The sequence below is a fragment of the Hemiscyllium ocellatum genome, chromosome 20, assembly GCF_020745735.1.
Source record: "Hemiscyllium ocellatum isolate sHemOce1 chromosome 20, sHemOce1.pat.X.cur, whole genome shotgun sequence".
NCBI lineage: Eukaryota > Metazoa > Chordata > Chondrichthyes > Orectolobiformes > Hemiscylliidae > Hemiscyllium > Hemiscyllium ocellatum.
The window spans coordinates 2,858,774-2,882,582 of NC_083420.1; the positions used below are offsets into that span (position 1 = coordinate 2,858,774).

At 40.1% G+C, this 23,809-nt stretch overlaps 1 protein-coding gene across 1 annotated transcript in view; it reads right to left on the reverse strand.

The window, feature by feature from the left end:
- The window catches only part of xylt1 (xylosyltransferase I), a 245,698-nt gene that overhangs the window by 121,795 nt on the left and 100,094 nt on the right, over positions 1-23,809 (reverse strand). Inside the window, exon 2 of the mRNA XM_060840935.1 lies at positions 9,729-10,236. Within this exon, the coding sequence (XP_060696918.1) occupies positions 9,729-10,236 (508 nt within the window). The remainder of the gene's footprint in view (positions 1-9,728; positions 10,237-23,809) is intronic.

Genomic DNA, 23,809 nt, shown 5'->3' on the forward strand with positions numbered 1-23,809 from the left:
CTGCATCTTCAAAGGTGTAACCATCCTTCCAAAAGTAGCTGGACTCAGTACTTCAGATAGTGTACCCCTTAACCAGCAGTTTATAATGGGCAGTAGAACTGCTGTACTGTGATAAGAGAACCCAAACATTTAGGGAAAGCAAAAAAAGGACCAAGGGGGATGGATGTCCAAAGGAGGTCATCATGAGTATAAACTTAACCGTTTTACTGAAAACTGAATACAATTGCTAAGAAGTAATCCTGAACAAGAAACACTAGCACAATATAATCAGTCCATAGGTAACATTTTGGACCTGGTAAACTGTCTTGACAGAGGGGTCACTGGACACAAATATTAACTCTGATTTCTCTCCATGGATGATGCGAGATTTGCCAGATTTTTCAACCAATTTCTGATTCTGTTTCTGATTTTCAGCATCCGCTGTTCTTATTTTATATAATCAGTCCATACCATCTTTTCTTCATTTCCATCTCAAAAACAGTTTTAAATCATCCTTCCATTCTTACAGGTTTGATTGCTTCCTGATCAGACTGGAGGAAGGACAGCTGTGTGCGGTCTCCAACGCAGCCTGTTTCTGAATGATTTGAAAACAGGATAGTCCCTGTATAGGTGGGATCAATTGGTTACAGTGCCACAACTATAATGCTCTGTTACTTGGAGAAAGCAGTAAGATTAGGATCAGCAATAAAGCAGCTAGAAGGGACACTAAAGCAGTGTAGATGTTAGCAACTGATGATTTTCAGCAACAACAGAGACTACTGAAGCAATTAATAAGAACCAGAGAAACTAAGTCATTGATAGTTAATCATCTCTGTAACATGTCTAAACATCCAAATGTAAGAAAAATATTAAGTCTTTAACATATAAAATGCTTCCAAATAGTGGCAGTAGTTGGACATCTGATAATCATCAGAGACACTTTACTCAAAACTTTTAACAAAGAATATTTTGATAGGCTAAAATATCAGATGCAGTACGAAGACAGGACTCCCTTCCTTAGCTATAGAAGCGCTCAATATTATCTCACCTCTGGTGTTCAACATGTGTAGGATATCCAGCATTAAACATCAGGAATTTGACAGCTTTACTGTGTCTGGCAGTTATTTAACAAGCTCCTAATAAACACTTTTAAGTCAATCAACATCATTGGAAAGAATCAATGTCACATAACCAGTTGTCTTTACGTGCTGTAAATACACACACTTGGTCAATGAGACCTAGGGTTTCATAGTTAGGGACACTGCTTTATTATCACAGGGTTTGCTCAGCCTTAACTCTCAATGTCTGACCACGATGTTTGGCGCACCGACCTTTACACCGCTGAACGCCAGCTCGTGGACACCTCCTCCTACTGCCCCCTTGACCATGACCCCACCTCCCACCACCAAACTATCATCTCCCAGACCATCCATAACCTCATCACCTCAGGGGATCTCCCATCCACCGCCTCCAACCTCATAGTCCCACAACCCCGCACCGCCCGTTTCTATCTCCTGCCCAAAATCCCCAAACCTGACTGCCCCGGCCGACCCATTGTCTCAGCCTGCCCTTGCCCCACCGAACTCACCTCTGCATACCTCGACATGGTCCTGTCTCCCTTAGTCTAAAAACTCCCCACCTACGTTTGGGACACCACTCACACCCTCCACCTCCTCCATGATTTTTGCTTCCCCCGTCCCCAACACCTTATCTTCACCATGAACATCCAGTCCCTGTACACCTCCATCTCCCATCACAAAGGACTCAAAGCCCTCCACTTCTTCCTTTCCCACCGCACCAACCAGTACCCTTCCACTGACACCCTCCTTCGACTGACTGAACTGGTCCTCACCCTGAACAACTTCTCTTTCCAATCCTCCCACTTCCTCCAAACCAAAGGAGTTGCCATGGGCACCCGCATGGGCCCCAGCTATGTCTGCCTCTTTGTAGGATATGTGGAACAGTCCATCTTCCGCAGCTACACTGGCACCACCCCCCCACCTTTTCCTCCGCTACATCGATGACTGTATTGGCGCTGCCTCGTGCTCCCACGAGGAGGTTGAACAGTTCATCCACTTTACCAACACCTTCCACCCTGACCTCAAATTTACCTGGACTGTCTCAGACTCCTCCCTCCCCTTCCTAGACCTCTCTATTTCTATCTCGGGTGACCAAATCAACACGGACATTTACTATAAACCGACCGACTCCCACAGCTACCTAGACTACACCTCCTCCCACGCTGCCCCCTGTAAAAACACCATCCCATATTCCCAATTCCTTCGTCTCCGCCGCATCTGCTCCCAGGAGGACCAGTTCCAATACTGTACAACCCAGAATGGCCTCCTTCTTCAAAGACTGCAATTTCCTCCCAGACGTGATCGACAATGCTCTCCACCGCATCTCATCCACTTCCCGCTCCTCCGCCCTTGAGCCCCGCCCCTCCAATTGCCACCAGGACAGAACCCACTGGTCCTCACCTTCCGCCCCACCAACCTCCATATACATCGTAAAATCCGTCGTCATTTCCGCCACCTCCAAACGGATCCCACCACCAGGGATATATTTCCCTTCCCTCCCCTATCAGCATTCCGGAAAGACCACTCCCTCCGTGACTCCCTCGTCAGGTCCAATCCCCTTCCAAAACCAATCTCCACTCCCAGCACCTTCCCCTGCAACCGCAGGAAATGCAAAACTTGTGCCCACACCTCCTCCCTCACTTCCCTCCAAGGCCCCAAGGGATCCTTCCATATCCGCCACAAATTCACCTGCACCTCCACGCACATCATTTACTGCATCCGCTGCACCCGATGTGGCCTCCTCTATATTGGGGAGACGGGCCGCCTACTTGCGGAACATTTCAGAGAACACCTCTGAGACGCCCGGACCAACCAACCCAACCACCCCGTGGCTCAACACTTTAACTCCCCCTCCCACTCCACTGAAGACATGCAGGCCCTTGGACTCTTTCATCGTCAGACCATAGCAACATGACGGCTGGAGGAAGAGTGCCTCATCTTCCGCCTAGGAACCCTCCAACCACAAGGGATGAACTCAGATTTCTCCACTTTCTTCATTTCCCCTCCCCCCACCTTGTCTCAGTCCCAAACCTCGAACTCAGCGCCACCTTCCTAATCTGCAATCTTCTTCCTGACCTCTCGCCCCCCCACCCCACTCCGGCCTATCACCCTCACCTTAACCTCCTTCCACCTATCACATTCCCAACCCCCCTCCCCCAAGTCCATCCTCCCTACCTTTTATCTTAGCCTGCCTGGCACCCTCTCCTCATTCCTGAAGAAGGGCTCATATCCGAAATGTTGATTCTCCTGCTCTTTGGATGCTGCCTGACCTGCTGCGCTTTTCTAGCAACACATTTTCAGCTCTGATCTCCAGCATCTGCAGTCCTCACTTTCTCCATGAAACCAAATGTCAATTAACTGACCTACAGTATATCCATCTACTCCAAAACAACATTGTCCTTCTGAATCTTGAACCTCAACTCCCAATTCCAAGTACAATTTCTATAAAGTTTGGGACTTAAAGCTCTCAAACAAATGACAGTAAACAATCCTCTTGACATATAAAAAAAGATATTAAATGTGACAGTGTTTAAAAGCGAGCTAAAAGCTATCTAACAATCACTGGGTCATTGCTCAGATAATGCCTACATTAGCATTAGATATAAAAGCATGGTAAACCTCCCAGGTATATAAACATAACTGCAGTACATCGTCGAACGCTCAGTCCAGATTATAATTGCACCCTCTAAACCTTTTGTACTATCTTACATTAGCTTAATTTCTTTCAATGTTTCCCTATTTAAATGCAAATACCGTAATACATTTCCATTTGTAAAATGACAATTTCATGATTTAATGGCATTTGTTATATGGTGCAGAGCTTTATCGTACTAGCAAGTGGTTCAACGTGATTCACATTGTGCTAATACAATCCCTGATACAGTAAAATACTTGTTATAAGAATACAGTAGAAATATGCACACACCTTATTATTCATTAAAAGCTTTACTCTTAATCTGTTCCATACTCGAAATGGATTTGCTTTCAAAAGTAAATGAAGTTGCCATAGTACATCTGCCTGTGATAAAACTGAGGATGCTCAGCTTTGTGATGGCAAGATTAATGCACAATGTGGAATTGTGGAATCTGGCTTGGTCATCTACCTTTCCAGGCCGAACTCCTGAGGAAGCAACTTCAGCCAGAGTACAATCAAAGGAATCAAGGAATATGGGATAGCTGAAGGCAGGAAAGTGGGACTCAAGGGACCTTATTGTCTACCCCTGCTTGTATTTCTCATCTTCTTATTGATGTGGAGACTGGGAGCAGCAGGAAATAACGAGAATTTTTTTAAAAGACCACTTTGTCTCTGTAACAACATTTGACACTTTGACTGTGGATTCTTCTGGAAGTTGGGGCAGACTGTGCTTGGATTCCCTTTACAACAGCCCTTACTGCCTGATCAGACTGCTTTCCATATTTATTCTTCAACCTAGGGCTCTGAAGACAAAGAGCAGTCAAACATTTCACTGGACTGACTTCACTAGAATGGAATGTCAGGCACTGTGTCTAATCTGATCCTCTACCAGCTTTTCATCAAAAGTCACAATTACCTCCAAAAAAGACACTCAGGTTTTACATCAACCAAATAGTTCCTAAAATGATCAAACTTCTTTATTCAGCTGATCTCAGGAGCTCATCATCATCATCTTCAATAAGTGTGCAGATTAGTTCAAAAGATTATAAACAAAGTTCCCTTCAATTGCTTGGATAATTCAAAACTATCTTCCTTAAATCTTGGTCAGATTTGTTTAATGTATGTGTTGTTAAAGTGGTACTGGACATTAGCTACAAAACAGCATAAAGTATCAAATGCAACACAGTGATATACACCAACAACTAACAAAATGCTGGAGCAGTCAGGCTTGTGATAACAGAATTGCTACTAGCTAGTTTAAAGGGATTTAGGGAGAAACCGAATTTAAAGCTCTTCATATCTTTTAGTGTGTCCGAAATCCTATGGATTCAATTGGGGAGGAGGCAGAATATCAACACCCTCTCTCCTCATGGGTGGTGCGGTGGCACAGTGGTTAGCACTGCTGCCTCACAGCGCCTGAGACCCGGGTTCAATTCCCGACTCAGGCGACTGACTGTGTGGAGTTTGCACATATCCCCGTGTCTGCGTGGGTTTTCTCCGGGTGCTCCAGTTTCCTCCCAGATTTCCAAAGATGTGTGGGTCAGGTGAATTGGCCATGCTAAATTGCCCGTAGTGTTAGGTAAGGGGCAAATGTAGGGGTATGGGTGGGTGGCGCATCGGCGGGTCGGTGTGGACTTGTTGGATCGAAGGGCCTGTTTCCACACTGTAAGTAATCTAATCTAATTTCCACTTTTATTGTCCTCCACAGAAGTTAATCTAGAAGGATACGCTGGCAGACAAATATTCTACATTAAACTGAAAGAACTGCAAATGCTGGAAATCTAAAACTAAAACAGAAATTGCTGGAAAATCTGAAGGAGGTCACTTGACCTGAAACATTCGCTCTGATTTCTCTCCACAGTTGCTACCAGACCTGCTGAGCTTTATCAACAACTTTTGTTTTTGTTTCATGTTGTCCACATTCCCTGTCTCTCATCGGTAAAGTGGTCAACTAACATTAGCAAAACAACATTGTCACTCTAAAAATAACAGTACCAGAAGCATCCAAGTCTAAGTGCACTAAATATTGACATAATTGAAATCAGGAGCAACAGCACAAACCACACTGCCCCACTTATAACCAATATTGTCGGTTGAAAATTTGTCAGAAGTTCTACATATTTTCATGGCCTTGGGTTGTAAACTACAGAATGACAGAATGATTACAGTATAGGAGAACATTCAGTCTACCATGAAGAGTCTTTGCCAGAGTAATGCACCTACAGCCCCTCCTCTGCCCTTTCCCTACGGTACGACAAAGCTCTCCTTTTCAGGTAATGGTCTAATTCTCTTTCAAGAGAGATGACTGAACCAATCCGGGCCTTTCAGTATTTAGTCCAGTTTTGTGGAGATTATGTTCTGGGGACATTGGAACAAAGCTGACCAAGGGAGCTGGTGGTATTTAAATCGGATGGATACATTTGGAATTGAAAGCTGGTCCCAGGAAATGATAGCCAGGCATTTACCACTGACTGTCTTTCTGGTTCAACAGTGTACTTTAGGAAAGGAAATCTGCCATTCTTGTCTAAAACTGACACTAGACCCATAGCAATGTGGCTGACTTCAAAATGTCCTCTGAAATAGTCGAGCAAGTCAAGGACAACTAGGAATGGGGGTAACAAATGCCGTGACTCCTTCACTCTCTTAAACGATAAGGAACAAAATTAGGCCGTATATTCCAGCTGCTTATCACTCAATGCATTAAAAATATTTTCTTGTATTGTCATTGCTTCTTTCAACAATCACCTTAAATAGTGTCTCCTGAGTTCATGATTCCACTCTGACAGGAACAGTTTTTGCCTCATCTACTTTGTCCTGACCATTCCTGATTTTGAACACTATCAAATGTCCTCTCAATCTTCTCTTCTGCAAGAGCAGCCTCAGTCTCTGTCATCCATCCATGCAATGGAAGTTCCTGGTCTCTAGAAACTTTTCCCATCAATATTTCATATCTTTCCTGGAATGCAGTTACAGAACCCATTACTTCAGTTGGGGCCACTCCAAACAGAGATTACTAAACACTTTCAGAACTAAATACGGAACAATAAAGATCTGATCAGTTTGTTAGAGAATACAGGAATATCGAGGACACATGACTGTTAACTGAGCTAAACATTTTGTTTTTCATTTTTTAATAAGTTTACCATGGTGCATTGACTCTGCTGTACATAAGATAGCTATTGGTTGCAGAAGTTCATTGGTGGAAATGATATGTAACAACGAGAAGCAGATTTCCTTCCCCAAAGAACATTAGTGAACGATATAGGTTTTAACATTAGCAATAATAATAGAAACTAATCAAATCAACAGCATTCCAATTATCAGGGTTTTCGACTCCTGTTATTTCATCCTTGCTCTCCCCTTGGGGAGCCCTTTTTTAGCACTAACAGTCCACACTGATTTTTTTGCCAGTAGCTATGTGATTGACTAACAAAGTAGCAGAAACAGAAAGGTCAAATGTCACTAAAATCTCTCTTCTATTCCAATATAAGACCATAGGACGTTGGAGCAGAAATAAGCCATTCAGCCCATCAAATTGTCTCTGTCATTCAATTAGATCTTGGCTGCTCTGATAAACCTTAACTCCACTTTCTTGCTTTTTCTCTATAATCCTAGATTCCTTTTCTGATTAAAAACCTCTCTTGTGGCCTTGAATATACTTAAAGACTCAGTTTCAAAAGTCTTTACAGTGAAGAACACCATAGATTTCCTACTTAAAGGAAGAAGTTCTTCCTCATTTCTGTCCTAACTCAGCGACCCTTTCCTCAGACTATGTTCTCTAGTCAAACACTTTCCCACAAGCAGAAACCACCTTTCCACAAGCTCAGACTACACTGAAGTATTATAACCCAGTTAGACAGGTCATCAAACCACTGTGATCAAGAGTTTTATTTAAGTATTTTTCTTTCAAAGAAGATACATGTTAAGTATAAGAGACATGCACCTATATAGCATTTTTCATGCCTTCAAGACATCAAAGAGTGATTTTCCCACTGAAGGATTTCTGAAATGTAGCTGCAAATGTGTTGCTGGTCAAAGCACAGCAGGTTAGGCAGCATCTCAGGAATAGAGAATTCGACGTTTCGAGCATAAGCCCTTCATCAGGAATAAGAGAGAGAGAGCCAAGCAGGCTGAGATGTAGTCAATCTTCACACAGTGAAGACACACCTTATACTTCGTGGAATGTGGACATCATTGTCTGGCCCAGAATTTATTGCCCATCGTTTACTACCCAGAGGCCAGTTCAGAGTCAGCCACATTGCTCTTGGTCTGGGGTCATCTGTGAAACAGACCAGGCAGGGATGGCAGACTTCCTTCCCTGAAGAGCATTAGTGAACGATTTAGGTTTTTACAATTGACTGTGTTACATCATTGCAATTAAGGTATCTTTTTATTCCAGATTTATACTGAATGTAAATTTCACAAGTGCTATGGTTGGATTCAAAGCCATGTTCCCAGAACATTAAAATGGGTTCTGTATTCCTGATGAAGAGCTAATGCTCAAAACGTCGATTCTCCTGCTCCTGCTGCCTGTTTGACTGTGCTTTTCCAGCAACACACTTTTTGACACTGGAATACAAATCCAGTGACACGATCCCTCCACCACTGCTTCCCCTAACATTTCAGAAGCGGAACTTCCTATATTTTTGTTCCACTTAAATGTTGACAATCAAGAATTTGCAAGTTGTCATTAGGAAATTTCCGCCTCAGTACTTCATCGTTTTGATGGCAGAGTGCATTTGGAATTTATTTACAGAAGATTAATTGCCTATTCTGCTTTTTTTTCCTTCTGCTGACTCAGAATTCGCGATGTTTGTGCACCCAAAGAGATGCTGTTAATAATGACCAGACAGCCATCACAATCTCAGGTTTCATTAAACACATTGACTAGTCTGATATGGCACAGGGAGTGGGGTGCTAACTAAAGCATCAGGTACTTTCACCATCTCAGGGCTTCCAACCCAAAATAAAAAATACCATCAATGTAGATATTAGTAACTGCAGTGTTTCCAAATTAATTCTTTGCATGTTAACATTTTATAACCACTTCTGAACACTCACACTATCACATATACCAATTCAATAATTAATAAACAGGTTTTCTCATGCCTGCTGTTTGGATTACACCAATTGAATAGACTTGAATAGCAATATTAAGAAAACCAATATTTTAAGACTAACCTTTCTGAACAAAGTCAATCTCACAGGCATTGTATAATCCAGGGATTCCCACAGTGGGTGTTGGAATATCAAGCCGGGTTGCAAGCTTCAAAGTATTGTCCAACCTTCGAGCATTCCTCTCATAGGTTTTGCAACTACTTTAGCCTCAATATGGAGTCACAATGGGGCAAAACTTTAGGAAGCACTGGTATTTAGCATAAATCATAGCGTGGTGAAACAGGTGAGTATAAAACATTGCTTGGTGAGTATAAAAACCTAAATTTCTGGAAAAGCTCAGTAGGTCTGGCCAGAAAGCTTAACAGTATCTCTCATTTTTCACCAACAAATCACACAAATTTAACAGCACTGCATTAGGAATTTCACACAGAGCACAAGTCAGAATGCTTAATAGTTTAATCAACTGCTGAAAAACGACTACATGGTTTCTGCAATGCTGCAAAGAATGTGTGTTTTATCTTTGAAAGGTGCAATATTCCCACAGGCATTAATGGTTAATTGGTCTCCAGCAAGCATCAGGTCAAGTAGTCATTAGATCTACGTTTATTCCTCTCTCTCCTGAAGTAGGAGCAATTTTTCTTTTTAGAGAAGCTTACTTTATAAATGGAAATATCAGTAGCTTTGCTTTCTAATTATTTTCAACAAGTGATACAGAAATGTGTGAGAGACAGTAGGGCATCTGAAGTATGATGGAGATATCTCAAAATTAGAAAGAGGTAGAACATGGAAAGAGAAACAGAAAGAAAGGCAAGTGAAATATGAGGAAGAGAAAGAAACATAAACAATGATGAAGAGACAGATGCTCATCCTCAGTCGCTTATCCCATTAACAATAAAATTTGTATCAGAACCTCTTACCCTCCAGCGGACACAATCGAGGTGCCTTTTCTGGCATTAACTTGCCATCTTTATGAAGGCAATAGAGCTCAGCGATCTCCTGCTGACAATGTTTGCTTTTCGCCCTGGAGAGTGCGGACAATGCTTCCTTGCCTGATATTTCACATCTGGGAGTCTGCTCATAATGGATTTCTTGTGTATTTTTTCCAATCACCACATCTTTATAAACATTCCCAGTCTTGTGGTTTGGTTGCAAATTGCTGGCATTTTTTGCCTGATAGTTCCCATACTTCAGGACTTCATTGGTGCCCTTGCCCAGCAATGAATGATCCTTGGCTTTGCCCACCTGCTCATACTTGGCTTTCTTCTCAGTTGGTGCTTTACTTTTCACTTCCGGCTGCAACTTCTGCTTTTGTATTCTGGGCCCAAAATTACTATTGTCAATATTTTCAAAGTCTTTCGGGACAGAGTTTTCATTATTACTGTCAATCCGATTTTTTTCCTTTGGCTTATGAGAAAGAAGCACACCCTGGAAAAGAGACAGAGAGACACACAGAAAGCAGACTATTAGTATTAGAAAGGCAGTCAACAAATTTGATAAGAACAAGCTCCTGTTTAAAATTTTTTGACAGTCAAGAGCAAATCTTCCTGTTCTTGCACATGGGTGTATCAGGTGGCCAAAATACAGAAAGGATATGTAGGATTATACAATGACAAAGAAAACCATCCAAATTAGGCTTCAAATATGGATAGAGAATTGGATTAGCTGTTACATCCGTATGATTCTCTCTGCCCCAGTGATAGTTGTAGACTGTGCCAAGTTGACTCATTGCAAAGAGGAAAATCTAATGTTCATGGCACGAGTCCCTCGCTATAGTTACATTCTGCAGTAGCAACTCAAAGCACACTAGATAAGAAATCCCCTCTGCAATACACTTTTTGACTTATTTCTGTACAAAAAAATACAATTAATTTTAAGTAACAATGTAATAAACTGAAAAAGCCTAACTGAATTTCACAATATCACAATTCCAGCTAGCTCCAACAAAACATATAATCTCAGGGTGTACTTACCAGAAAGAACAGGGAATAATTAAAGGAGCTGAATAGTGAACTGGTTTCTCCCTTTATAATTAAGGGAGTGCATTAAGTTTTGTTTAACCAAATGTATCATAAAAAAAAAAATCAGTTTTCCAGGTAATAAAAAGATCATCCCCTTCTGCCAAATAGTCTCTATTCTAGTTTCATTGAAACTATCTTGGCTCTGCTGTGATCTGGCAACTGAAGAAAGTTATACTTGGCTACACAGAACATGACTGTGCAGAGTTCCACACTGAAATCCAACAGAGGATCTCTTGTACGTTTGTTCATGGAAAATATTGAAGTAAAAACCCAATGTTAAATTTTACTAATTTTGATACTGACAATCGCAGACAGATGTAGCACTTTTGACACCAGTTTAGACAATATCATAATTTAACAGTAATTTCAGTTAATTTTCCATTATTCAATTATACCTCCATGCTTAGAATTTTGAAAGACACTAATCAATGAGAATGTCACCAACCCTCAGCCATAATGAGTTTGGCAAAGTATTATATATCTGACTTGTTCATGTAGACCTGATCCACCCAATTCTGATTACATAGCAAACAAACGTAAACACAAAAGGTGAGAGGTGTATTTCAGTATCATGTTCATGTGCTATTATATAATATGCATTTTAATAAGAAGGTAAGTTGTAAGAGAAATATGCCATTCAGCTCAACAGTTTATATGGAATGAGTTGATACAGTTACAACATTTAGAAGGCATCTGAATGGGTATATGAATAAGTAGGGTTTAGAGGGATATGGGCCAAGTGCTGCTGGCAAATGGGACTAAATTAAGTCAGGATATCTGGTCGGCATGGACAAGTTGGACCGAAGGGTCTGTTTCCCTGCTGTACATCTCTATAACTCTAAGTCTGTCTATCATGCAGTGATATCATAGCTCCAATTTCCTCTTTTGCCTCAAACTCTTGTTGATTAAAAGTCTGTCTATCTTAGCCTTAAAGCATTCTTAACAAATGATATTTGTTAAGACTGCCAAAATGCCAGTATATTTCCTCAAATACTGAAATGAGAACCTGTATTACTAAGTTAGTTCCTGAGCTGGAAGGTTTGTTTTCAGATGTTTTGCCACCATGACCAGGTAAAACATACTCACCCTCCACAACCCTCTGCAGTAAAGAATTTCAAAGATTCATTATCATCGGAGAAAATTCCTCCTGACCACTGTTCTAAATTGGCAACCTCTTACTCTGAGATTATGGTTCTAGACTGTCTGACAACCTTTCTGTACCGACCTTGTCAGGTCTCTCACATCCTGTATGTTCTAATAATGTCACCCCTCATTCTTCTAAACTCCAATGAGTACAGGCCCAGCCTACTCAACCTCTTCTCGTAAGACAGATTCTCCCCATACCTAGCATGAGCTGAGTGAAACTTCTTCAGACTGCCAAATGCCAGTATGTTTCCTCAGATAGTGAAATAAGAATCTGTATTACTAAGTTAGCTCCTGAGCTGGAAGGGTTGTTTTCAGACGTTTCGTCACCATGACCAGGTGATATCATCAATAGAGTCTCCAGTGAAGCACTGGTGGTATGGCCCTGTTTCTCTATTTATAGGTCTTGGTTTCTTAAGGTGAGTGATGTCATTTCTAGTTCTTTTTTCTGATATTTCAACATGGGCAAAAACTGTACACGATATTCTCGGTGTTGCCTTATACAGTCCTAGTAAGACCTCCTTAATTTTATACTCCATTTCTTTTGAAATAAAGGAAATAAAAATATTTCATTTTCATGCTCAGATAATCATTTGAAATCACAAAATATTCAGTGGCCAAACAAATGAATTTGAAGAAATTCAGCCATCAGTAACGATAATGTATCTATTCCTTTAACAGGCATTGTCACAAATGGAATTTCTTTCTCCCTCAGTATGTTCAATTCCTGGAACAGGTTGTTGCAAGAACATTTGCTGTATGCTGTTCTTAGAATTCCTGAGGAAAGTCCTTTCTATGGAAATTCTTTTAACTGTGGTAGCAAAACTAAATTATTAAAGTAATGAGAGCAAGCTCAAATAAATTAAGATTTGTTTAACTGTGATGTTTTGATCAAAGCTGATGGTAATATGGGACAGGTCGGATTTCAGAGTGCAAATGGTCGATAAACTATTACCAAGACCATTTTGGTTCAGAAATTTCATTACTATGGTGGTCAGTCATTGAACATAATTTACATAAGCATACTCTTTTAGCAAAAAGCACAAGTCAATTACATAAAATGAAAATTTTTTTTAAAAGATCTGATTGTAGACAACACAAAAATAATTCAATCCTTCTTTCCCATTCACTCCTCTCTTCATTTTAAAATTTCTAACTCAACTGTCGAGGTCATACACGTTTTCCTTTGGCAATTCTCTGTATATTCACCAAGTATGAGTCCATCAGTTACTATCTCTCCCACAAGATGCATAAACAAGCTAACACTGACTTGTCTGACTTTGATTAATTTGAGGCTGTTAAAACAACTGATGGTCTGAAGGCTTCCACAAAATAGAAGTTGCCTTATGCTGGAAACATCTTTACTTCTGAACCCAACTTGCTAGTAGCCTCCAGCTCTCTGTCTCTTTGTCGATCATAAAACCTCAAAGCACTGCAAGTATTTGATCTCTCCAAATGCATCACCTTACATTTTTCCAGGTTGAATTCTATCTGACACCTTTCTGCCCTCATGACCAGTTCTCTGATACCTTCCTGCAATCCATAGCTTCCTCTTTGCTGTTGAACACATGGACAATTTTTATGTCATCTGCAATTTTGTTGATCACTGGAAAAGCACAGCCAGTCAGGCAGCATCCGAGGAGCAGGAGAATCGACGTTTCATGCATAACCTCTTCATCAGTCTGTTGTCAAAAGATTTGCTGCATTCCTGATGAAGAGCTTATGCTCAAAACGTTGACTTTCCTGTTCCTCAGATGTTATGTGACTGGCTGTGCCTTTCCAGCACCACACTTTTGATTCTGATCTCCCGCATCTGCAGTCCTCACCTTCTCCTTGCAAAAAACACCAGTCAATCATGAACCTTCGTATTTTTCCATTGAGTCAATTTTGCATCAAACTTGCTATAGTCCCTGGATCTCATAAGCTTTTACTATTTCCAACCAGTCTGTTGTCAAAAGACTTGCCAATATCCATGCACACCACATCAGCTAAAGTATTTAAATCAACCTTAGTTACTTCCTCAAAAGATTCAATCAACTTGCATTAAAAGCATTTCATGCCACCTGAAAGTGCTTTATAGCCAATGAAGTACTTGCGCCCTTCAATCACAGTAGCAATGCTGAAAACAGAAAAACCAAGTTTCAAAACAGCTAGCTCCCTCAAACAGTAATGTGACAATGGATTTAAAATAAATGAATTATCAGGTCAAAGTGATATTGGTTGATACATTTACCACAATTATCAGAATTTAGAGTACAGAAGTAAACAAGCAAATTGTAGATTTGGCTAAAGTTGGGTGGAGATTGATATACTGCAAACTAGTAATCCCGAAGCTCGCACTAACATTCTGGGGGACATGGGTTGGGATCTCACGATGGCCGATGTGGAGATTTGATTGCATAAAAAATCTGGAATAAAAAGCCAGCCTAAAGGTGACCATGTAGCCACTTCTGACGATAAAAACCCACCTGGTTCCATTTATCCTTTAGGTCAAGAAATTTGCCGTACTTAACTGGAACTGGTTTACATGTAATTCTAGACTTACGACAATGTGGTTAACTCGTAACTGCCAATTAGGGACAGGTAATCAATGCTGGTCTAGCCAGTTATACACACATGACATGAACAAATTTAAAAATTGAGCCCAGTTTTAAAGTGTTATTATTTTATATGTCAAAGTTATGTATGAGTTTTATTAGCACAGTCACAGAGTTTTAGTTAGGATGAGAGACAGGTGAATTTACTTTAAACACCCATATCATTATGAAACAGAATGTTCTGCCAGAAATATGCCATAATGAAAGAATCCATAATTCTTTCTAAAAAAAGTTATACATCTGAAAAGGTAAACTTAGGTTTAAAGAGGCAAAGAACAGAGAACAGGACTAAAGGTACAGCTGGATTTGCCTTCATGATCTGAATGATTTTTCTCTGTGCTGTAAAATGCACTAATCCTCTTCATTGTCAAACTCTCCTGACGTATATATAGAATTGAGCAGGTTTTAGAAAGTTCCAAAATCACTTCAAAATCAAAGATAAAACAGAAACCACAGCGGCAATTCTTACAGATGACTACTGCTAACAGATTTCCCATCTCGTACTTTCCCCAGGTTTTTGAGTACTGGTGTGTCGTTCACATGGCCAAAGGGACAAATCTCTTTAAATAGCTTTCTGAAGACAAATAAATTTCAATGAACAAGACTATCAGAGAAAGAACTGATCTTTGGTCATCTTTTAACTCTGGTACTAACATAAGCTCTAACTTGCTTGAGTGACCAGAATCAAAAGTTAGTTCAGCATTATTTCTGTGATTTAAAATATTCTAACGATTGCCAGAGTGCAGTTCCATGGACAGGTTAGATTGGCAATTTACTACAGCCTTTCTATTTAACTCTCTAGGGATGCACATCTTTATTAAAATCCAGAAGGCATGTTAAGTTGATCTTCAGGCTTAACCATACTGAAAGATAACAAACAGACTGGGAATTTATAATAGATTATAAATTTAAAATTAATTCAATGCTCCAAATATTCTTTGTACATGTTCTATGGGAACTGATTTTATATGGATCATAATTAGATTGAATGACAGAATCTATACAAAGATACAGACCATTTGGACCAACTGGCTGATTCTCTTGTTAATGCTCCATCTCTGCATTCACTTTAGAAGTATATCCTTTCTTCCTCCTGTGTGTGTTTGTCTACGTTCCATTAATTATATTTATGCTGTATATGTTGAGTTCGAAATTGGCTAAAGTGTCTCTCCCCCAACTTGATTTATTTCTACTTACAGCCCATAGTCTTGGTCACTAGAAAATGATCGTGTAAAGGAATGGTAGCATCCCTACATCTGAGGCAGGGGCTCCTCAGATAAAGGTAGATAGGTTCTTGGATAAATTATGCAAAGGGGTGAAAGGTTATCGGGGGTAGGCAGTGATCAGATCAGCCATGAATGGCAGCACAGGCTTGATCTTGCCCCTAATTCATATGTATGTTTATTTTCCCTTTACAAGTGGGAACATTTCCCTGTCTATTTTATCAAACACATTCACAATTCTAATGACTTCCACTGGATCACACCTCAACATGTTTTTCCACGTGAAGCCCATAGTACTCAGCCTTCCCTTCAGGTATAGTTATCTGTGTTCAGGTAATGGAATGCCACAGCAGAAACAAGAGTGAAATGAAAATCGATTGTACTATTTAAAAATGTGGCAAAATATTCACAATGAAAAACCTAAATACGGATCCCTGTACCTTTATTCGTATCTCCTCATTTGCCTGCAGGCTGTTTATATGTAATAAATCAGAAATATGCACAATATTCATGGGTGGTCTCATCAAGGTTCAATTCAAGCTCTTCCCAATGACTCGGAGACAGGAGGTCATTTGAATTTGCGGGATCAGCAATAATAGCTTCAGTGACCTCTATATAAAGGGAAGGAAGAAAGGGCTTAGCAAAGTCACAATCTAAAGCCAGCACTTGATCGGCAGCATCAGTTGGCAGTTTTACTCACTCCTGTCTTTTGCTGTGTCTCAGGTTTGCCCCTGCCCAGTGCTGTGGGACAGTGAGCCAGTGTTTACTGCTTATTTGCCCCTGCACAGTGCTGTGGGACAGTGAGCCAGTGTTTATTGCTTATTTGCCCCTGCCCAGAGTTGTGGGACAGTGAGCCAGTACTTACTGCTTCTCCTTAGGTGAACTTTGGGGTCTAAAGGCCAGTGGCAATGTCAATCAAACGTCTAACCACATTGCTGCAGTAGACAGTTCTACAAGGCACCATCAGGAATAAAGAAGTGTCTGATCCCGTCGGTTTGATCAGAGCTTACCAGTTGGCACACCTTCCAACTTTGATTTACTTTGACTGTTGAAAGCTTCACTTTCCTGAAGTTGCTTATTTACTGACATTTTAAAGTAACATTGATGAATTTTACAAGTCAGCCCAATGTTGAGAACATTGACAAGCCAGCTCTGTGGAATAACCCGTTATCCTTCCAAAACCAATATCAAAGTTAAACATTTCAGTCTCAGACTAAAACAAGGCAGACATTATCATTCAGTGAAACACTGGATTCCATTTTGCACACTCAATGGCAACATTTGGGAGCTTCAAAATACATGTGAAGAAAATGAGTGCAGTGAATTCTTACAGAAGACTCTGAATATTGCATGATTTGGAGACACCAATGTTAGACTGGGGTGTACAAAGTTAAAAATCACACAACACCAGGTTATAGTTTAATTGGAAGCACTAGCTTTCGGAGCACTGCTCCTTCATCATCACCTCCAAAAGCTAGTGCTTCCAAATAAGCCTGTTGGACTATAATTGTGTGATTTTTAACTGAATATTGCATGCATTCCACATGACTGAAAGATCACAGTGGGGTGATACACTGAACTCAGATTCAATTTTCAACTATTCTCAATGGCAGAGGAGGAAAAAGGTACACTAACAGCCCAAATTCTTTAAATTGCAAAGTACTCAAGATCTTCATTCTTTGAAGTACCACTCAGTTTATTTGGACACAACAATACGACATTAATGTTTCCAGAGTCATAAAGCATGGCGCTGGAAAAGCACAGCCAGTCAGGCAGCATCTGAAGAGCAAGAGAGTGCTCCTTGGATGCTGCCTGACTGGCTGTGCTTTTCCAGCACCACACTTCGTGACTCTGACCTCCGGCATCTGCAGTGCTCACTTTCTCCTACGTTAATGTTGCCCACAATATTGTTAATCTCAAAAACAATATCAATCACTAAATTTTGCAGTAACGTTCCTTTTTCATGATCTCACTGTGGGTTTAACAGATATAATCTAATAAGAACAACTCTGGTTAAAGCCTGTCCTTTGTTCAAGTGAACATACACATTGATGACTCTCTAAACAAAGTTGAGTTCTCAACAATATGGATCTAGTCTATAGTTGCATGGGCTGAAGCAGTCAACTAACTTCTCAAGCTAAAGTACAAGTTTTCTGTGTTAAAAAGCAACTGTAAAAGACAATGAAACATTGGATAGTGCTTTCTTATTGATATACAATTTCAAAGTCCTATTTATTTATAAATTGAAGGACTGGTATCAATAATTTTTTTCTGGAATTCAAAGCTGACTCAATTTATTCAAATCATTTTTCATCAGCATTACTTCTTTCGCCATGTTGAATAACTTTGTTGGGGAGAATATCTATTCCAGGGACAGTAGGGATAAGCTTCAGTAAAAGATATGCTTTCAACTACATATAATATTGAGTCTTTAAAGCACATGGTACAGTTTGGCTTTGATGGACATTTAAGATTTTGGATTTTATATTGTCAAAGTGCAGTGATCTGGTGCATAATTTATTTGCATGTTCCTAGTCTTTTTAAAAAGATACTTGTGTCACATTGGTCACAGTTCTGTCAAAATTCAAAATTCGAATATCCACAATTATAAATGAAATTATCATTTTGAACTGAAATCCTTCCACAGTGATGGCATGAAAACACCATGGAGCGGATTTTGCACGACATCATATCACTGAATGGTTTATGGTCACACTTCCCACCCACAGCCCAGCTGCCTCACAGTGAAATTACGCTAGGATCCGCCATAATCAGAGTCATTAAGCACAGAAATAACCCTTCGGTCCAACTCCTCTATGCCAACCAAGTTTCCTGAACTGAATTAGTTTCATTTGCCTGCATTTGGTCCGTATCCCTCAGAACCTTTCCTATTCATGTACCTGTCCAAATGTTGTAACTGTGCCTGCATCTCCCACTTCCTCTGGCAGTTCATTCCATATAATACCACCCTCTATGTGGAAAAAGTTACCCCTCAAGTACCTTTTAAATCTTTCCTCTGTCACATTAAATCTGTGCCCTCTAGTTTTGGACTCACCATCTATACCTCTCATGATTTTAGAAACCTCAATCTCCTACACTCCAGGATAAAAAAAAATGTTCCAATCTATCCAGCCTCTCCTTATAATTCAAACTCTCCAGCCCTTTATTTCAATTGGAACAGAATGTAAAAGTAGCGGAGGTTTTGCTCAGACTGTACAAGACACTAGTCATGTTCCCAAGGTCCAAGAAGTTCAGAACCAAAGATCATAGTTTAAGGATATGGGGTCATCCATTTAGGACTGAGATGAAGAGAAATTCCTCATCCAGGGAGTGGTGAGCCTGTGGAATTCTCTAGCACAAAAAGAATTGATTAGATTAGATTCCCTACAATGTGGAAGCAGGCCATTCGGCCCAACAAGTCCACACCAACCCTCTGAAGAGCAACTTGAAGATTTGGGTTCAAGTTCTGAATACTTAATTTAAGGGCTAGTCCTCCTGATGTCTTGGCTAATATTTATCCCACTAAATTGATGTAATTGGTCATGAAAACCTTCCTATTACAGGGGCCATGCTGTGAGCAATCTGTTGTCCATATTTCCTACACCAGAACAGAGTCTGCACTTCAAAAACATTTCATTGGCTGTAAATGGTTTTAAGATATAAATAAAGATATGACAGCTACATAGCACTATTCATGACATGATCAAATAGTTTTATGGCCAACTATGTGCTTTAAGTGTTATCACTGTTGTAATGTGGGAAACAGTAGCGAATTTGCACACAGCAACCTCTCTTAAACAGAACACAGAGGATAACTCCCCTATTCCTCTCTGAAATAATGGTATGTGATTTTTTTTTCTTGGTCTGTCTCTGTTATTCTCTCTTTCTGTCAATCTATTTCTCTGCATCACCCTCTCTATCCCTATTTCTTCATCTCTCTCTCTCTCTCTTCTTCCACCAAAAAACAACTGGCCACTCTCCCTTTCTCTATTTGTCCACTTTTCCATCGCACTTCCCTGTTTTTCCCTGTGTCTTTCTGCTACCTCTCTCTCTTTGTCTCTCTCTCTCTCTCCCCCTTCCTCTCCTCTTCAGCAGATCTAATCATTCCCAGGGATTGTTGCTATCAACCTTGGCATCAAATACAAGTTTAACAAAATGTCAGAATGTTATACTTTCAGTATCAGAAAATATGAAGATAGTCAAGAAACTAAATAAGGATGTTTCAGTGAAAACTGTGTGGGACATGCATGGTGTGAGTGTCTTTAATAGTTTACAACATCAAAATGTTTCAAGAAAGCATCCAAGATTTGATCAAGCAGCATCTGTGAATCAAAGGTGGTGTTGAATCCAGCATGGATTCAGCACTGACTATCAGACTGGACTTAAAACATTAATTCGGTTGCTCTCTCCAGGTCTGCTTTGTCTCATATTTCAGATTTCCAGCAACCGTAGTATTTTGCTTTAATTTAAGGTGCAGTGTATTTGAATAAGTTGAACAATTTTATTTTATTATGTTTATACTGTTTTATAACACTTATTCTTCAGGTAAATATATCTCAGGTGTTTTAGGATTCACACACCTACAAACATTCTCACATTATTCTGTTGTCCAGAATATTCTGAAATCCGGAAAGAATTTGATTTTAAACATGCTGGGCTTGATTGGACAGGTTCCACTGTATTTGCATATCTTACACAAAACAAAAAAAATCAGCATAATGATTGTAAATTTTCCAGCTGTCAATATTGTTAAGCTGTGGTGGAACTATTTAACACTAATTATATACTACCTCTCAACTTACTCTAATTATCTGCTTACTAACTAAGATAGAGCCTAATTAGGAGAAAACTTTTAGATAATATCAAAATGTATTCCCAATTACATGTGTTTTATTCAGAGAGCAGCAGAAGATCTGAATTATCAGATTTTTTAAATATCTGGTAAGAATGATTGCAAGGCAGTGTACAATTACAGAAATCTAATTGATACTATTTGAATTTAAGTGTTTATGTCTTATATTGCTCAAATGAAACACCTATAAGAGATCTTGCAGCTTGTTCTGAGCACAAATAAGCTGCTTCTGTTCTGAATAAAAGGTATTTTGATTTATAAAAATACTGCTCTTTAAAGAATTGGAGACGAACATAGGGTGCCATGACAATAAAACATTTACAAAGTAAGTAAACATGAACAACATGAAAGTGGTAAAGCACCTGGTCCACGGGCTAACAGATTATAAACCAGCTTTCATGAGGTATTTATCATATTTTGCTGCTGGCCACAACTCTCATTACATTTTTCCAGAGCAGACATGTTCCTGCAATTGCTGGGTTATTAAATGCACAACTTTTAGCCAAATTTTGCAATAAATATAGGCATAATGAATGGACTAAAATTAGGTTTACCTCAGGCAGCTGCTTCGAAGTCGAAAGACAAGAAAAGCTCAGAGCCCTCTTATTAAACCTCTACATAATAATAACATTTTTGGTTTTCTCACACTTCCACTCCCAAGGATAATTTAGCTGAATCAGAGGTTTAACTATTTGCCCAACTGGAACTCTTTCAATTATTTCACAGCCTTACTGAACTGACCATTACATTTGTCAGAACTGAGGAAACATTCTGTTATTGTTTCATACTAATATTTTTCATCAAATGCTTTAGAAAAATTCACAATTTCAAATGTGCTCCAACATATCTAAACAACTGTTCTTCCCTGAAGCTTTTCAAAAGCCTACCTAACCCTCCAAAACAGTTGGATGGAACTATGCCATTCTTTCCTCCCAATTGTCTTTTCTCCCCTGTATTCCCAGATGATCCAATAATCCCAAGACCAGAAATAGAAAACCACGCACCCAAAGTAAAGTCAGAATGTCTTCACCCAAGTGTGGTTCATCAGTCAAGGCAGCAGACAGCAAATGACAACTCCAGTGTAAATGGAATCTGATGGAATTCTGGAAAGTAAAGGTCAAGTGTGACATCATAAGTTTGGATGTTGCTAAAATGTTAATTTTCTGATTCTACATCCAAGGAGAAGAAGTGATGTAATTGCATTCTCACTGGACAAATCATCCAGATAGAGTTCTGGACATTTGTTTGAATCCCATCACAGTTGCTTGATGAAATGTTATTACATTAACATAACCGGACTCTGAAATCTAATGGCATCAGGTCAAACGTGTGTGAAACCTCCTGCTGATTATCATCTGTTGTATCCCCCTCAGGCCTTCTCCTCCACGATGATCATTACTTGGACAATGCATGGAGGTCGGCAAAGGCACATAATGCAGTTTTTTTTTGGGGGGGGGGGGGGTGAGTTAAATGTCCATAAGCAGGACCGCCCTGGTACCACTGCTACTGACCAAGCTGGTGCAGTCCTAAAGGATGTAGCTCACAAACTGGTCCAGATCCTGAGCACCCCAGCATCTGAGGTGCCTGTCTTCAAACATGTGAGTCATTTCACATGATAAGGCATAAAAGAAATTGCTGCTATCTTAGTGTCATGTTGAGTCATAGAGATATACAGGATGGAAACAGGCCCTTCAGTCCAACGCATCCTTCTGAACAAATATCATAAATTAATCTAGTCCCATTTGCCAGCAATGGCCCATATCCCTCCAAACCTTTCCTATTCATATACCCATCCAAATGCCTTTTAAATGCTATAATTGTACCAATCTCCACTACTCCCTCTGGCATTCCATACACGCACCACCCTCTGATGAAAACATTGCCCCTTAGTTCCCTTTCCCCTCTCACTTCTAGTTCTGGACTCCCTCACCCCAGGGAAAAGACCTTGGTTCCTTACCCTATCCATGCCTCACCAGATTTCTATCAGGTCACCCCTCAGCATCCGATGCTCCAGGGAAAACAGTCTCAGCCTTTTCAGCCTCTGTCTGTAGCTCAAACCCTTCCCCCCCCCCCCCCCCCCCAATCCTGGCAACATCGTTGTAAATATTTTCTGAACCCTTTCAGGTTTCGCAACATCCTTCCTGTAGTAGAGAGACCAGAATTGCACACAGTATTCCAATAGTGTCCTAACCCTTCCAAACCCAAAGGTGAGGTGCAAAACGATGAAAATTAGTCAGTAAATGATAATTGGCTTCAGATAATATTGTTACAGTGATTTTATGATTTGGAATTTTCTTTGCTTGTAATCCAGAATTTTGACTTGAAAATACATATGTTCAAATTGCACACAAATTTCCTGCCAATCTTATTGGAATCAGATAAATTGGAAGGCGAAAGTGGGTACTGCAGATGCTGGAGATCAGAGTCGAGAGTGTGATGCTGGAAAAGCGCAGCAGGTCAGGCAGCATCTGAGGAGCAGGAGAATCGACGTTTTGGGCAAAAGCCCTTCATGATTTCTCTCCTGCTCCTCAGATGCTGCCTGACCTGATGTGCTTTTCCAGCACTACACTCTTGACTTGGATAAATTGGCGTAAATCCACATAAAGAATTGGCCCCCAAGTAAAGGATCAAACCTGCATCATAAATTTCTTTAGTTTCAATTCATCATTCATTCACACCAGGCACAGAATATTAAAGAACTTGTAACTGAGGAAGCCTTTCAATTTTTAATGATGCTGATGTCAAAAATATTTCCATTTCTAAGAATGCAGACGAGGTCTCAGTAAGGATAAATTAAAGAACAAAACTGTTGAACGTTTGTAAGTAACACCATCACTCACAAGCTCCCACACACCGTCCTGACTGGGAAATATATCACCGTTTCTGAACTGTCACTGGGTCAAAATGTGGAAATCTCTGCCCAACACTGATATGCCGACATCACACGGACTGCAGCAGTTCAAGGTGGCAACTCACCATCACCTTCTCAAGGACACCAATGGATGGGCTCCAAATTCTGGCCTAATGTAAGACACTCAATGTATGAAAAAAAAGTAAACGCCAGAAAAATGCCACTTCCCTGTTGTGCAAGGGAGCCTGGTCAGGATTCGGAGAGAGCTTTGAGCAAACACAATGAGGTAATTTGCACGGATGGCTTTGTAACTT